Below are 14,160 nucleotides of genomic sequence, written 5' to 3'. Positions count from 1 at the left end.
ATCTCATGAACAGCCTCCTCTCGAGGACGATTTACAATAGAACATGTAAATAGGAAGAAAGTAGGAACAGCGCTGGTCTGGTTTGCACAGGACCAAGGCATGTACTCCTTCACATCAGCAGACCCTAAGAGGATGCTCCAGCTATACGTAGTAATGATCGAACATTAACTCAGGTACTGAAGGCCTGTGCATTTCTCATAACACTGATTTGAATATTTATTTAAAAAATTGAACTATCACAAATTGGACTGGGAGGATGGGTTGCAGCCTCAGATGCCAGCGGCTCTTCACATTAATTTCCAAATCTACTTACAATCAGTTGCCAAGGCAGTGGAATCATTAAAAGACTGACTGGAGGCAGACTGTCACTCTAATCAGGGACCACAGGAGGACTTTTCTAATAATTTGATTTTTTTTTTCTCTGTCCACATTGTTACAATTGTTCAGTACATTGTGTTCCACATTAATTTATGAATTTCATGTTTCAGTTTAGATTATTTTATGCCACGTCATGCATTAATTTAAGATGTTTGGTAGTTGTTATCAGAGTAGAAATAACCTCTGGTATGACAGGAGAGAGGAAGGAGCAAATGCTCAAATTAAATCAAATTTAAAAAATCAGACAAATGGATACACAGGTAGGTAAATAGATTAATCTAGTTTTGTTAGCAAATATTCAGAAGAGCCATTAAATCATATTGATAAGGATGTAGTTCGTACTTTTTCATCTCAATAAGCATTAGTCTTACTACCCTACCTAAAATAACAGCCTTTAATGTTTCCGTTCTAGACGTTAGGATTGTGGCGTTAATATATTTGATAGGAAATAAACAAACATCCTAAACGGCTCTATACAATCCTTGCTCAATGCACCTTTGCTTGCATTGCTTCTTACAACGGACCCTGTGTAACTCACGCAAAACCTAAGAGTATAATAAAGGTTACCCTTATTAAATTACTCACTGAACATCATCTTGATCATTTGAGAGACCTGTGGATAACAAGCAGACGCCTCCATCCTGCTGGGGCACAGATCAACAGATGTGCATCAGCCAGCTGCAGCAGCTACTGTATACCACAGCAAGAGATTAATCGAAAGACCGGAAGAATCCGCAGTCTATTTTCCCTCTCTACCAGGCTTTTAACAGGACTGCTGAACAAACGAAAAAGGAAAATATGGATATGAAAATTGAAAGGCACTCAAGCTCAAAATAAAAATGTATAATGAACCATAAAACAGAAACACACACACACACACACCTGAACTTACATGCTGAAGCCCAGCTCCAGGAAATGTCCTCTCTGAGTTCAGTGAATACCTAATCAAAGCAGAGGTCTGTGCTGCGTCTGTCAGAGGAGAGAGGCGCTTCCATGCGGTGCATTATTCATCGCTCCTTCTGAGGAGATGCACACAGCGCTCGCCTGTGGAAATGACAGAGGTACACACAGCTGCTCCCAGCCAGAGCAGTTGGGCTGGCGTCTTCATCAGCAGCCAAAGAGCCCCCTGTGGAAGAGCATTTATGCTAAACTGGACCACTAGTGGGAGAGAACATCCCAACCTACTACACATCAGCAGATGAAATGAGGTGTGTGAAATTCTCTGGGCTTCATTTATCCCCCGTCACATGGCTCATATCAATACAGGCAAGAGCTCTTTTGTCTTTACAACCACTTGTAAACCTCACAAACTGCCTCAGCCAATCCCTCAAGCAATGCATCATCTGTTTCTATTGCAAGGGTCCAGTGAGAGGCGTAAGTGTTAAATTGCACAGAGCAATGTCACATCACCATGATAATCTACTGAAGAAACGGGTCAAGGAGGACCAACCAAAACACACAACAGACCTGAAGCTCTGCAATGTGGATGAACACATTCACGTTACATGACAATTGAACTATAGTTAAAACTGATTCATACCGTTTTCTGCAGGAGTGCAACAGGAATAATACCTTAAATAGCTATTGAATACAAATAAACATATCGTGCAACATAAATGTATTATTTGATTACCTGGGCCACAAGGCACGTTTTTGGAGTACAGTGTAGTGTTAACAAGATTTTGAAAACTAAGCATCATTAGGGAAGTACTCTGAGCAAAGTGACCAAAACTGAAATCCAACATGTATGCGACAGGGAAATACTTAAAGTAATGTCTAGAGAGGTTTAATGGGGGGGAATCCCCACCTCAAACTGAATTACTGCATTTTAAATATATCGGTACATTCCAGGAACCGCTTCGATTTTAGGGTGCAGGGACATTTGAATGGCATTATATGTAGTATTGGCATATCCCCAATAAACACAGACCTTCCTATCGATGCACCGTATGAATTTCCTCCCTTGCATCGTCTGCGTATCAGAGCCACTCCCTGACCGAGACTCCCAGCTGCTGGACTGCCGGAGCACCAGGCCTCCCGGCTCCGCCATCGATCCGGGGTAGCTGGAGGCGCAGGGGTCGGTCTCTCAGGCGCAGAAGGCCTTTAATGTTTTCCAATCACCACGCGTGAGGCGGATTAAAACACAATATGGCCTTTATTACACACACAGTAAAAAACGCGTCCTCGGCTCTCAGGCGGCCGGTTTCCCGCGCAGGAGGCGCGCGGCGCCGTGCAGCTCGCGGCTCGTGATGACGCGCTTCCGGTTGGCGCGGGACAGGCGCGCGGCCTCGCCCGCCACGCGCTCGGCCGCCGCCCCGCGCACATGCGCAGAAGAGCCGGCGGCCCCGGGACCCTGCGGGCGGAGGGCAGAGGTGAGGCCGGGGCGGAGGAGGGGGATGGGAGCTTCACCCCCAGGGACGGCGCGGAGCCAGCCTGCCTACCTCCTTCAGACAGCGGTAGATGTAGGCGCAGTAAGCGGCCTTTCCCTTCCCGGCCTGCTTGCGGGATGACTCGGCCGGCCTGGTCTCCTTCAGCGCAGCGGCCTTCATGGTCACTAGAGCAAGCAGGACGACAGCGTGTGCTCAAGCTCACAGCCATACAAGCCTACTGAGCAATGCATGTGCCATCCAAAACCGATGTGTGGGACCAGACAGTACTCACCACAATCTGGCAAAATCAGTGCCCGCTTTTGCAGCTGCAAACAATTATAATAAAAAAGCAAAAGGACCGATACGTTGGTGCCCTCGGAAATGGTTTATATACCCTCAATTCATCAGCGTCCACTCAGGCCAATCAGGTGTTTGTGCTACACTTGACTGACACCTCCTGAGTTAATTGTTAATTGTAGTGCCAATTAAGCAATTAATCAGTATAACCAGTGTTAAAACAGGATTTTGCTACAAGATTCAGTGATATTCGCATTACCTAATTTAATCTCATTAAACCAGGTCCTGGAGGACCCCCTGCCCTGCTGGTTTTTGTTCCAACTGCTAATTGCTTAATTGAATCCTTAATTGTCCTAACAAAGCAATATACCATTCAATTAAGTAATTAAGATCTAGGTTGGAACAAAAACCAGTAGGGTAGAGTCTCCTCCAAGACCAGGGTTGGGAATCACTGACTTACACAACAGACCTAACATGGGTACAGTGTGAATAGCTTAGGGCATTACTTAATTGAATGGTATATTGCTTTGTTAGGTCAATTAAATATTCAATTAAGCAATTAAAACCTCAGTTGGAACAAAAAACAGCAGGGCAGGGGGTACTCCAGGACCGGTTTGAAAACCCCTGGCTTAGGGTAAATACTGTGTGTGGTTTCAAATCATGATTATACCATTAATTATTTTTGTAATAATTGTTTCGAGGCTTAAAACGAAATAGTACAGTGTATTAACTCGCAATAAATAGCAAATCATAGCAAAGTCAATTTCTGTTAAGTAAATCTGTTTCCTATTTTTATTATTATTCAAGGTGGGGAAAAGGGAACATACAAACCAAATAAAAATGGATATGATGGTAAAAAATAAATAAAAGCAGGGACAGTAGTTCTTCCTTCTGATAAACTGACTACTTCTTACAACCTGGATCAATGAGAAAGCAAACTGCAGCAAAGCTGCAGTCAAGACATCAGACACAGTGTAGTTTAGACCTGGAAGCTCTGGATGCTATTCCAGTGTGTGTGTGATATTTGGGTTGGAATTAATTGTGGCTTAAAACAGAATACATACTTATAAATGTAACACAAAAGGGTCAAACACATTTGTCAGTTATTACCAATTGCACAGTTGCTGAACGAAGCATATCTTTTTACAGAACAAACTGAGAAATTAGGGATATTTTGTTCTTCCCAGTTCACCAACTGATGCAAGTAAGATTGAAATAGTGCAGTCTTGACTGATCTCAACCACTGATTCAATCTGTGACCTCAGTGAGCAACCGGACCTCTAGCCTAGTGGAGGAGCTACTATTATTAAGAAATAGGTGAAGCCGTTTTTAAAAAAGCTTTTGCATATTCCATACACACACAATGTGAAATGAACATAGCACGCTCTGTAGATGCTCTAATGTTTTATTAACAATACAGTCATGTACCAAGCAAAGGAACTTCAACAGAGTCCTACATCGTGTTCATAAAGAACCTCATTTGTTCTACATCAACTAAAAGCCAGATCTCATCCCAAATGTATTATTAAATATTAACCAATGCAAGAGAATATTCTATTTAGGTAAATCCCATTTGCTTGTCCTATCACATTTTATCTTTAGACCGTCAAATAATCAGAACCTCCTGGGGATTTGGCGAGGGGTTATCTGGAATCCATTATTGAGGAGGAAGTGGGAGCTGTTAGTGTGACAATATTCCTGGATTTGATACAAAGCCTAAGGTTGTTGGTATCACATTGGAAGAGCGGGCCTTCAACAGATGTGGGAGGGGCTTTGTGAAGAGATAAACGGTGTTAGATAAGGTCATTAGTGGCCTGTGGATTAAAATAATCCAGCTCCCTTTCCAAAGACTGCAGTTTCCTCTGTGTCCAACAAGAAGGAAGATGGAGATCAAGGTTGGGAATGTCCTGCTGTCTTTCCTCGTCTTATCTGAAGGTATGTGGCTGTCTCTGCTCGCTGGGCTTACATCATGGTGAGGGAGAGAGTTAGGCTTTACGATTTCCTTGTCTTTTGAGTTTGGTTACAGATGTGCACCGTACAGGGTCACCACCACTGTGTGTACTCCCCGAGAGATCATTTTCATCTCCAGATTGAGCCTGTCAGTCGGGCACATTTGTGACATTTGCAGATTTGAGGAGGATTGCAGGATTACTGTTGGCATTAGTGCTTTTTTAGCAGAAAAATATGTCAAGTAAATACTTATATATCATCACATGCTAACAAAAACGCAGAGTATTTCTATAGATTGTGAATTTATTTTTGCCAATGTATAGAAGAGAAAATAACCACTTTCTGTAAGCATAGCGTTCTGGTTCAGTTCTGTGTATTCCTGTGCTTTATTACGGTTTTATTTTCCCCCTGCAAACGAATACAGTTCTGCACGTCAATGCAGCATGACTTGCCTGAGTTTGTGTAATTGTTACTGTGATTTTAAAATAAAGATTTTATATCATCCTTTCTCTCACACGCTCCCTTCTCTGAGCAGCACTGGTGACAGTGTTGTCGCAAGAGGTAGGTGTCATTCTTATACTTCTTGTACTTTCGATTTTACAGTTTTGGGGGTTTCTCGTTATAAAGCTAGTATAGACGAATGGTTTTGTCTCTATCTCAGGAGGAAGACGTGGATATGTGTAAGGGGAAGCCCTGTAAGTGTGACTGTGAGGGAGAGTCCAGCACGGAGTGGGCCAGCAAGAACAACTTGGAGGAATGCATGCCAGGTGAGACCGTCTCCGCTGGTGTTGATGGCAAATTGTATTTTGTACCAGAAAAAGGAAAATTTTGAGTCTGACCTTGTTTTAAATGATGACATTTGCAGCAATTGACCAATGAATACAGTTTTGACTTAAGGAGGTTAAAGGTTAAGCTTCACAAGGCAGGAACTTGGTGGTGAGGTCAGAGAAGCTGCTCCAATAGGTGCATCGCCACACCCAGTTGGTTTTGACCAGAGCGGCAATGAAAACATATACATAAGAATTATAAACCTATATACATATATAGAATGAAAAAACAGGCATGTATGATGTACACCAAGTTGAAAAGATTAAATAACCTTTATGATTTTTGATCATCACACATACATTTCCATTTTTTTCCAGTCTTTTATTTGTACGGTTTAATCCTTTCTGTAATGCTCAGTTTAATCCTTTCTATAACATCTACATTTAGCTGTACATGAGGATTGAGCATAATCTCCACTTTTTGTCATGGATAAAAATATGTAATTTTAGGTGTGTTCAATGTAGTTTAAATGACACACACAAATAAATACATAAAGACAAGTTTCCATTCGCTGTACACGATATCGCAAATCCCCGGAGCGCTCAACGGATCGAGAGAGATGGAGAAGAGAGAGAAAACGGGGAAAAGGAGAACAGAGGCAGAGAGGCAGGCAGAATGTACGAGTTAATCCCATTACTGCAATGTGATGTGAAGATTACTGGGACTAAAATAGGGTCTGCCCTTCACAGAATCGCACAAAGAGCGTGCGTGAAAGCGTTCAGCACCCGCTTTGCGATTCATCTTTTTCCGGGCTCTTCAGGGCTCCTTCATGCCATGTGTCGGGGCAGGTATGGGGTGTGACCTCATAGAGCTCGTCTCTGTGCTGATTGGGGAAGGGGCTGAGCGCGGGCAGCCTGCTGTTGCGTGGCACTGGGAGAGTGGAGACAATTGATAGTTGTGGGATGAAGCTTAACTATAACGTGGCCATCTGTCCTCCTAAAGTCTTAATGGCCGTTTATCTGTAGATATTGCATGGATAGAGAATTAGGGGAAAAGCTTCTGAGCGCTGTCTGAGAAGGCTGTGGACACAGAGACTGAATATTTAACAGGAAGGCTTATTAGAGCAGATTTTTTTTTTTTTATGCCATTGGTGGCTGCTGGGAATGACATCACTAAGCGTCTTTTGTTCTGCGCTTCTTCCAGCTGTGTGGGAGGTTACATACAGATCACCAACACTCAGGACACAGTTAAATATGGCGCATTCATCCATCCATCTTCAGTAACCACTTCATCCAGTAGGGGTCAGGCGCTGGGCACAAGGCAGGGAACACCATGGACAGGCAAAATGTTGAGGGTGGGGGACAGATGGACGCAACAGACGCTATTTAACCAGGTCTCAGATGGCTCCATTCACGAGAAAGTGAAATTGCTAATCACTAAGGCTTTGGCACTTGCAGTCTTGTCTTGCCTGTGTCTGTGTGCTGCGGTGCTGGTATGCTGTTGGGCAAAACTCCAAGACCTTCGCTGACCTGCCCGGCTTTGCTCTGATAAACAAACTGTATTAAAGTGAGAACGTATGCTCGCCAGGGTTTCAGAAAGTCACTTCACACCCAACAGGAGTATACGGTCAATCTCTGCATTAAGTCTGCATCCAAATGTCTCTGCTATGTTTAAATAACAATGTATTTTGTATGTGCATTGAATATGCATTTTGTATGTGGATTGTATACATCTGACACATGCATGCAGTTTTGCTAAACCAGTTGATCTCTGCCTCTGTTCCCCAGAGTGCCCGTACCACAGGCCACTGGGCTTCGAGTCTGGAGCCGTGATGTCAGACCAGATCAGCTGCTCCAATGAAGACCAGTACACGGGCTGGTACTCCTCCTGGATGTCCAGCAAGGCCCGGCTCAATAGCCAGGGCTTTGGGTGAGTCGGTGAATAACTTTGGGAGAGAGTTGGGAGAGAGTTGCCCATCCCTCGGCAAGCGACCTGCTGCATTGATCCCTGGGAGTGCTAGGGGAGATGCCCCCTGTGGGCCCTGTATGCTGACCGGCGGTCTTGGTGTTGGTTACAGGTGTGCTTGGCTCTCCAAATTCCAGGACAGCAGCCAGTGGCTTCAGATTGACCTGAAGGAGGTGAAGGTGATCTCTGGCATCCTGACCCAGGGGCGCTGCGATGCAGACGAGTGGATGACAAAATACAGTGTCCAGTACCGCACGGACGAGAACCTCAACTGGATCTACTACAAGGACCAGACCGGGAACAACAGGGTGACTTTAGCAGGGCTCGTCCGTGGCCACACACTCACTCACACACAGCACCTAGACCACGCCCCAACCCTAACTCCATTCCTAGCCCTATTTTTCACCTTCACATAATCATCACTAGGCCTAATGACATCACTGGATCTAATGACATCACTAGACCGAATTACATCACTGGACCTAATGACATCACTGGACCAAAATGTTTTTGCCGGTCCCAGAGAGGGATGTGACTGAACGTTTCCCGCTGGCGAATGCACGCTGTCTCATGGTGGACATCTGCTTTGTCTCTGTAGGTGTTCTACGGGAACTCAGACCGATCCTCTTCAGTCCAGAACCTCCTGCGCCCCCCCATCGTGGCCCAGTACATCCGCCTGCTGCCGCTGGGCTGGCATACACGCATCGCCATCCGCATGGAGCTGCTCCTGTGCATGAACAAGTGTGCCTGAGACGCCGTCACGGGGGCCGTAGAGCTAGTTCTCGCATGAGCCCACGCTCGCCAAAGTGGAATTTGACATTAGTGCTACAGTAGCCCTTCGTACAAAGTAGTCCCCCCCAAAACCAGTTTCCTCAGGAACCACTTCAGACCAGAGGAAGAAACTGAACTTTCCCAACACGAACCCATTCCCACGGACACGCACACACACATTGACATATACATACTGCGGAAAACATTAGTGTGAATTCTGTACATAAACTTTCCCAAAAATAAAAAGAGTAGATGTGAATTGTACATCCTATTTTCTGTTTTCCACTTTGGCAAGATGGAAATCTGGGTAAATAAAACAAAAAACGAAAATAAGAATGTGATGTGAGGCCAAGGGGGAGGCTCTGATGATGCGATAGAGGTGAGGACAGTTGTGTTTCTTACTGTGTGTGAGTTGTGTGGTTTGTGACAGTGACGTAGACTGACATACACCCCGCGCCCCGCAGTGGGGATTTAATGTTGTTTCCAAAACGAGCTCGTTTCACTGTGTTGTGAAAGTGTTGCAATTGCAGTGCCCTCCAATAAATGCAAACTAACTCTTATACTCTGGTTCATTTTGTGATGGCGTCTGAGTTTATGATTTAGGGAAGCTCATGTCTGATTAGATTTTCATATTGGACAGCTGCTACTTAGTCAACAGGTTAGACTTGTGTATGCTTACAAGGCAGTGAACAAATTTGTTTTTTTCCTTCAAATAATACCATAAGGCTGATGTAAAAAAACAAACACAATATTCGTGGAATAAAGGTGGAAGTGTTTCACCAGAATGGGCAGATTTACAATTCCTCTGAGCACCATAAACCAAATCCTACATCCCCAGAGACCATATTCAGTGCAGCTTTTTGTAGTAATATAACAACCCTCAAGAGAGCAGTTTGTTCTGACCTCCGAGACCCTTACGTACAAACTGTGTGTCCTGTAGACAAGGGAATCTAATAGAAGAAAAATAAAGACTGCAGGTAAATGTACAAGTTTTACTTTCCTCTGATGCCCTTGAGACACATGCATGCCGAGCGGAAAAATCATCAGTACACTGCAGGTTTCGAAGTGCACAACTTGGATTGCTAATAAAGAGTTTAAGGTACGTTCAAAAACGCCTTGCACTTAGGACAAAGGAACCATTTCCATGCCAAATAAACAAATCTGGTGATTGTTAATAATGACATTGACAACATATACACTTCCCATGTGTATTGTATTTTGCCTGGAACTGACACAGGACAAGCAAAAGACTCAGACGTCCTTCCTTCAGTGTTGTTTCCGAAGCTTCCTCCCGTTTTGGGGGATAAATGATCAATGTGTGTTGTTGTTGTTGTTTTTTTAACTGTAATAAAATCCACTAGTCCATTCATTTGTTTTATTTAAACCTTTGAATGTAACAGATGTAAACATTAATAGCAGTGTTAGATACCCAACCATCAATCCCTTTGTTCTTCCAATAATACTAGTATGATAGAGCTTCCATAAAAGTATATACTGTATACAGACAAACAGATAATAAAATAAAACAAAAATGTGCTACTAGTTGATGATTGCGTCTGGCATACAGACACAAAAAGACCTCCTTCTATCACAAAATCCCACTGACCGTCCTCTCCATGATAATTTTCAGATGTTTCACTTAAGTTTGTCTATAAAGTTTTATAAATATTACCAAAGAAAATCATTGTGCATTGGTATTAATATAATACACTGTGTTGTTCAACATGACAATCACTCCAGAAAAAAAGAAAGAAAGGAAAAAAAAAAGACATGACCCTCTGCAAAATAGAAACAGCAGGCACATACACACTTTTAGTTTACATACCTGGAACACACAGAACGCAAATACAATACAAAAGTCTGTGCCGGCAGTATGCTGACGCCTAGGCAGAAACTAAACCTGTGTTTAATATATATTATATATGAGCACTGAATACAAAGAGAAGAGAAATAAAGTTACGGTTCTGACTCTATAAAGCCCGTTTAAAGTGCATCTTTAAGAAAACCGATAAAAGACTTAACTGAGCTACTTTTTTTTTTTCTTTCTTTAATATTTTCATAAAATACAATTCGACTAATTAACATTTATCCCAGGAACCTTAGCATCAGATTGTTATTTTCGTACTCAGACTGGATAGATGAAATGGCTCGTTGTTGTACAAGGAAATTAAAACCAAGAACACTACATCCTTTGGGGGAGACCAGCCTCTATGTTCTCTGAAGGATGCAGTCAGTGGAAGAAAAAAAGACTCGACTCGTATATATATACTTTTATTCAAATATATCTCTAACTGTTCTAGGAAACACACGGATGACACATGAGCTAACATTCCCTCAAATGGCATCTAAAACACACTGACACCTATTTACAAAGGACAATAGTGTATTAAAATATATATATATACAGTATATATATATATATATATATATATATATATATATAGCACATCACGAGCTGAAAGCATCTTGTCAAAAATAAGTTTTACATATGTTCTACTTCATTAGATAAATGTTAATATTGTATTGCTCTATTGTGTTTTAATTGATCATTATTGGTTACTTTGTCTTACATTCATTTGATATATTCTGTATGTATTGATTACAGATCCTTACTCCTAAAGTGGTACCCGAGATATTGCAGTACTGTTGAGAATCCACAATAACTCGGTGTTAATGAACCAAAGAAACACAGCTAAATGACTGGTGTCTGATGATTGCTTTTGATGCACTGGCCGGTGTGTGTGTCGAACTGTGTCAGATCTCACTATATTGTGCAGAGGCTTGTTTGAAAACATCAGCACATCCACACCCTGAAGGAAAGGTGTTGCAGAAACCAAGTGAAGACAGCATTGTAAACCCAAATCCATCATCCACAGGTGTGGGGAAAATGCATGGGGTTAAAGATGGCCAGGGGTACTTGGCTGTGTCACACAACACTTATTGACTCATGTCGTAAGGGGAAATGAAATGGTATTGGCAGGAAATTAATATAGAGGTTATGTTTCTATCTAGTTTTATTTGGGATGTGGGTGGTGGGCGGCTGCGGCTTCTTTTTAGACACAATCTGCATGAAAAGCAACGACACAAGGGCTCCCACAGCACATCGGACAGCAGTGTGTAGGAATACGAAGTTATGACCTCATGAACAATTAATAGTTTGGCTCATCCTGTTCTTTCAAGTGTGGAATGCAAGTGGAGAGTAAATCAGGTCTTGATTTATATTGTCGTCTTATTTTATCGGAGGTATGCTATTTAGAAACCAACCCAAACATCTCTATTGTTGGTGTCTATTAAGGTAAGACTCCCTGAAGTGATATACCTGATGGTTAGTGAACACAGCCACAATATCGCATCCTTATAGAGGGGAAAATAAGTCAGTCCCAGCTGGATATCCCCCAAATCCAAAACAATAGTTTAATACCAAATAAAACATTGTACAACACTGAGCCAGTAGAATGAGTCGCCTACCAGTCTGGGTGAAAAGAAGACCATAGACCATAATATTAGGTCACTGGGTTTAGATTCTAAAACACTGTCAGGAAAAAAAGAAACTGAAAAGAAAACCCAATGGTATATATTGTCACAACAATACTGTCAGATCTAAAAAACTAAATATTTAAAGACACACCCAGATCAAAATACTCCTGATGAAATATAGAACTACTATGGGGAAAGTTTCTTTTTTTTTTTTTTTGTCGTTTTGTTTTTTATGGAAACTAAAGCTCTTGCACTCTTCTTTTCCCTCCATATTTTAAAATTGCCTTTTGTAACTGTAACATATTTATATTAAAACAAGAAAGTAATAACAGAATCATCAGAACTTCATAAATAATATTACAAATTCTATCAAATATGGAAGCTTAAAAAAAACTTAAGACGTATATCTCGAACACGACCTTCGTGGCGAAGGGCAAACCTGCTTTACAAACCCCACTTTGACATGGTTTTATTTCTGTTTTCAGTATTGTGTGTTTACTAGGCAGCGGACAGGAGAGCAGAGGCGAGGGCAGAGGAGGGGGTCTCTGGTTCGGGTGTCGGGGGGTGCTGGCGACCCTACAGAGCCGTCTCCTTCAGGTCATTGAGGTTTGGCATCCGAGACCGAGAAGACCGGCTGAAGCTGTGCCCGTTCTGGCCGCCCTTCGCCGCCATTTGGTCGGGGTACGGGGTCCCGTCGGCGGCGGTGGTGCGGTTCAGCGCGGCGGACACGTGCCAGCTGGACTCGATCTGTCCCGGAAGCTGGAAGGCCTGGCGGCTCTTGGGCTGCGAGGAGCCGCTGCTGGCGTGGCCCCGTCCCTCGCTGAAGCCCCCTTTGGAGGGCGGGTTGGGCAGGGGCTGGAAGCGCAGTTCGGAGGGGGCCGCGTGGTTGGCGGACGAGGAGGACAGGTGCAGCAGCTTCCGCAGGGACTTCAGCGGCTGGTGGCTCTGAGAGGGAGGAGAGAGGAAGGCACAGAGAGACGGAACAAAGACTGGGTCAACAGACATGGACAAAACAGGCTAGTCTCATGTGAGCACGCGTGTCATGTGTTTGGAAAGACAGAGCATGCAAATCAAGTCCACCACCATGGCTGTGTCTCCCTGTCTTGCAGAAATATCGCTGCTCTAGAGGCAGTTCAGAGGAGAGCTGCCAGACTTATTCCAGGTCTGAAGGGAAAGTCCTACTGAGAGACTGAGGAACTGAACCTTTTCACCCTGGAACAGAGGAGACTACATGGGGACTTGATTTAAGTCTTCAAAATCATGAAAGGCATCGACCACATCAAGCCAGAGGAGCTTTTCCAGATCAGCAGGGACACTCGCACCCGGGACACAGATGGAAATTGGGCTTCAAGGCATTCAAGACCGAAAACATGAGACACTTCTTCACACAGAGAGGCGTCACAATCTGAACAAACTCCCCAATGATGTGGCTGAAGAGACAATTTGGGAACATTCAAAAACAGACTGGATAGGATCCTTGGATCACTTAGTTATTAATGGACACCAAACGAGCACGATGGGGCGAATGGGCTCCTCTCGATTGGACACTATCTTATGTGCGTATGTTTTTAAATACAGTGGGCCAAGCTCTGTTTGAATCTCTCCCTCTCCTCATTCCTTTTGTCAGAATCATTTTCACAAAAAAGTGTGCCGAAGCGTTAAACGGATACAGAACTCAGGACTGCACCGCCTCTCCAACACATATCGTGGGATAAAACAAATTCGTCTGATTGCTGCTGAAGAGAAACTCGGATTGCCAAAGTGCTTACCTGAGCATGGACTTCTGCTATCTTTTCAGGAGGCCACTCTCTCTCAAGCTCCCTTTCTCGCTCCCCCCGGTCCCTGTCTCGTTCTCCCCGGTCCCGGTCCCGGTCTCTTTCCCCCCGGTCCCTGTCCCTGTCCCTGTCCCGGTCCCGGTTTCTGTGGCGGCTACTCTGGTGGTTTGAGGGTCGGACGGTCTTCTGTATGGCCAGGTGGTCCTGCCCATCGCTGGGAACCTGTGGTGCAGAGGAGACGGCAGCAGACACACGGCTTTCGATCAGAAGTATCACATGAGAAACTGCTTAACAACCCAGTAAAGTAAGTGCATTTGAGTCGAAAACGTGTTCAGACAGCCCAGAGAAAGAGAAACACCAGAGAGATTCATTCAGTCATTAAAACGTTCAAGGCTCCGGACAAGCCTGAA

General features: G+C 43.7%; 3 protein-coding genes across 5 annotated transcripts in view; 1 reads left to right on the top strand and 2 right to left on the bottom strand.

The window, feature by feature from the left end:
• Positions 1-2,514: 2,514 nt before the first annotated feature.
• Positions 2,515-3,145, bottom strand: LOC136750797 (late histone H2B.2.2). Its single transcript, XM_066705869.1, has 3 exons — positions 3,040-3,145; positions 2,820-2,932; positions 2,515-2,731 (listed from the first exon to the last, which is right to left on the bottom strand). The coding sequence occupies exons 2-3, from the start codon at positions 2,925-2,927 to the stop codon at positions 2,570-2,572; spliced, it is 270 nt and encodes an 89-aa protein (XP_066561966.1). The 5' UTR covers positions 2,928-2,932; positions 3,040-3,145; the 3' UTR covers positions 2,515-2,569.
• Positions 3,146-4,743: 1,598 nt separating this feature from the next.
• On the top strand, positions 4,744-9,058 carry LOC136750796 (retinoschisin). The gene is made up of 6 exons (XM_066705868.1): positions 4,744-4,979; positions 5,530-5,555; positions 5,656-5,761; positions 7,550-7,691; positions 7,840-8,035; positions 8,326-9,058. The coding sequence occupies exons 1-6, from the start codon at positions 4,928-4,930 to the stop codon at positions 8,476-8,478; spliced, it is 675 nt and encodes a 224-aa protein (XP_066561965.1). The 5' UTR covers positions 4,744-4,927; the 3' UTR covers positions 8,479-9,058.
• Positions 9,059-9,859: 801 nt separating this feature from the next.
• LOC136750795 (cyclin-dependent kinase-like 5) overlaps positions 9,860-14,160 on the bottom strand; it is an 88,494-nt gene continuing 84,193 nt past the window's right edge. For all 3 annotated transcript variants that reach the window (XM_066705865.1, XM_066705867.1, XM_066705866.1), the window contains 2 exons: positions 13,745-13,972; positions 9,860-12,920 (listed from right to left, as the gene is read on the bottom strand). In XM_066705865.1, coding sequence (XP_066561962.1) covers positions 12,552-12,920; positions 13,745-13,972 — 597 coding nt within the window. In that variant the 3' untranslated portion in view covers positions 9,860-12,551. The remainder of the gene's footprint in view (positions 12,921-13,744; positions 13,973-14,160) is intronic.

The sequence above is a fragment of the Amia ocellicauda genome, chromosome 6 (genome assembly GCF_036373705.1).
Source record: "Amia ocellicauda isolate fAmiCal2 chromosome 6, fAmiCal2.hap1, whole genome shotgun sequence".
Classification (NCBI taxonomy): Eukaryota; Metazoa; Chordata; class Actinopteri; order Amiiformes; family Amiidae; genus Amia; species Amia ocellicauda.
This window is presented reverse-complemented; position numbering and strand designations above follow the sequence as displayed.

What these genes read in the sequence shown, in the direction of transcription:
- LOC136750797 (XM_066705869.1), bottom strand. Translation starts at nt 2,927, where the DNA reads ATGAAGGCCGCTGCGCTGAAGGAGACCAGGCCGGCCGAGTCATCCCGC. An exon ending in TCTACCGCTGTCTGAAGGAG is followed by an intron (nt 2,732 to 2,819) that starts GTAGGCAGGCTG and finishes CTCCGCCCGCAG; the next exon opens with GGTCCCGGGGCCGCCGGCTC.
- LOC136750796 (XM_066705868.1), top strand. Translation starts at nt 4,928, where the DNA reads ATGGAGATCAAGGTTGGGAATGTCCTGCTGTCTTTCCTCGTCTTATCT. An exon ending in CTTGGAGGAATGCATGCCAG is followed by an intron (nt 5,762 to 7,549) that starts GTGAGACCGTCT and finishes TCTGTTCCCCAG; the next exon opens with AGTGCCCGTACCACAGGCCA. An exon ending in CTCAATAGCCAGGGCTTTGG is followed by an intron (nt 7,692 to 7,839) that starts GTGAGTCGGTGA and finishes TGTTGGTTACAG; the next exon opens with GTGTGCTTGGCTCTCCAAAT.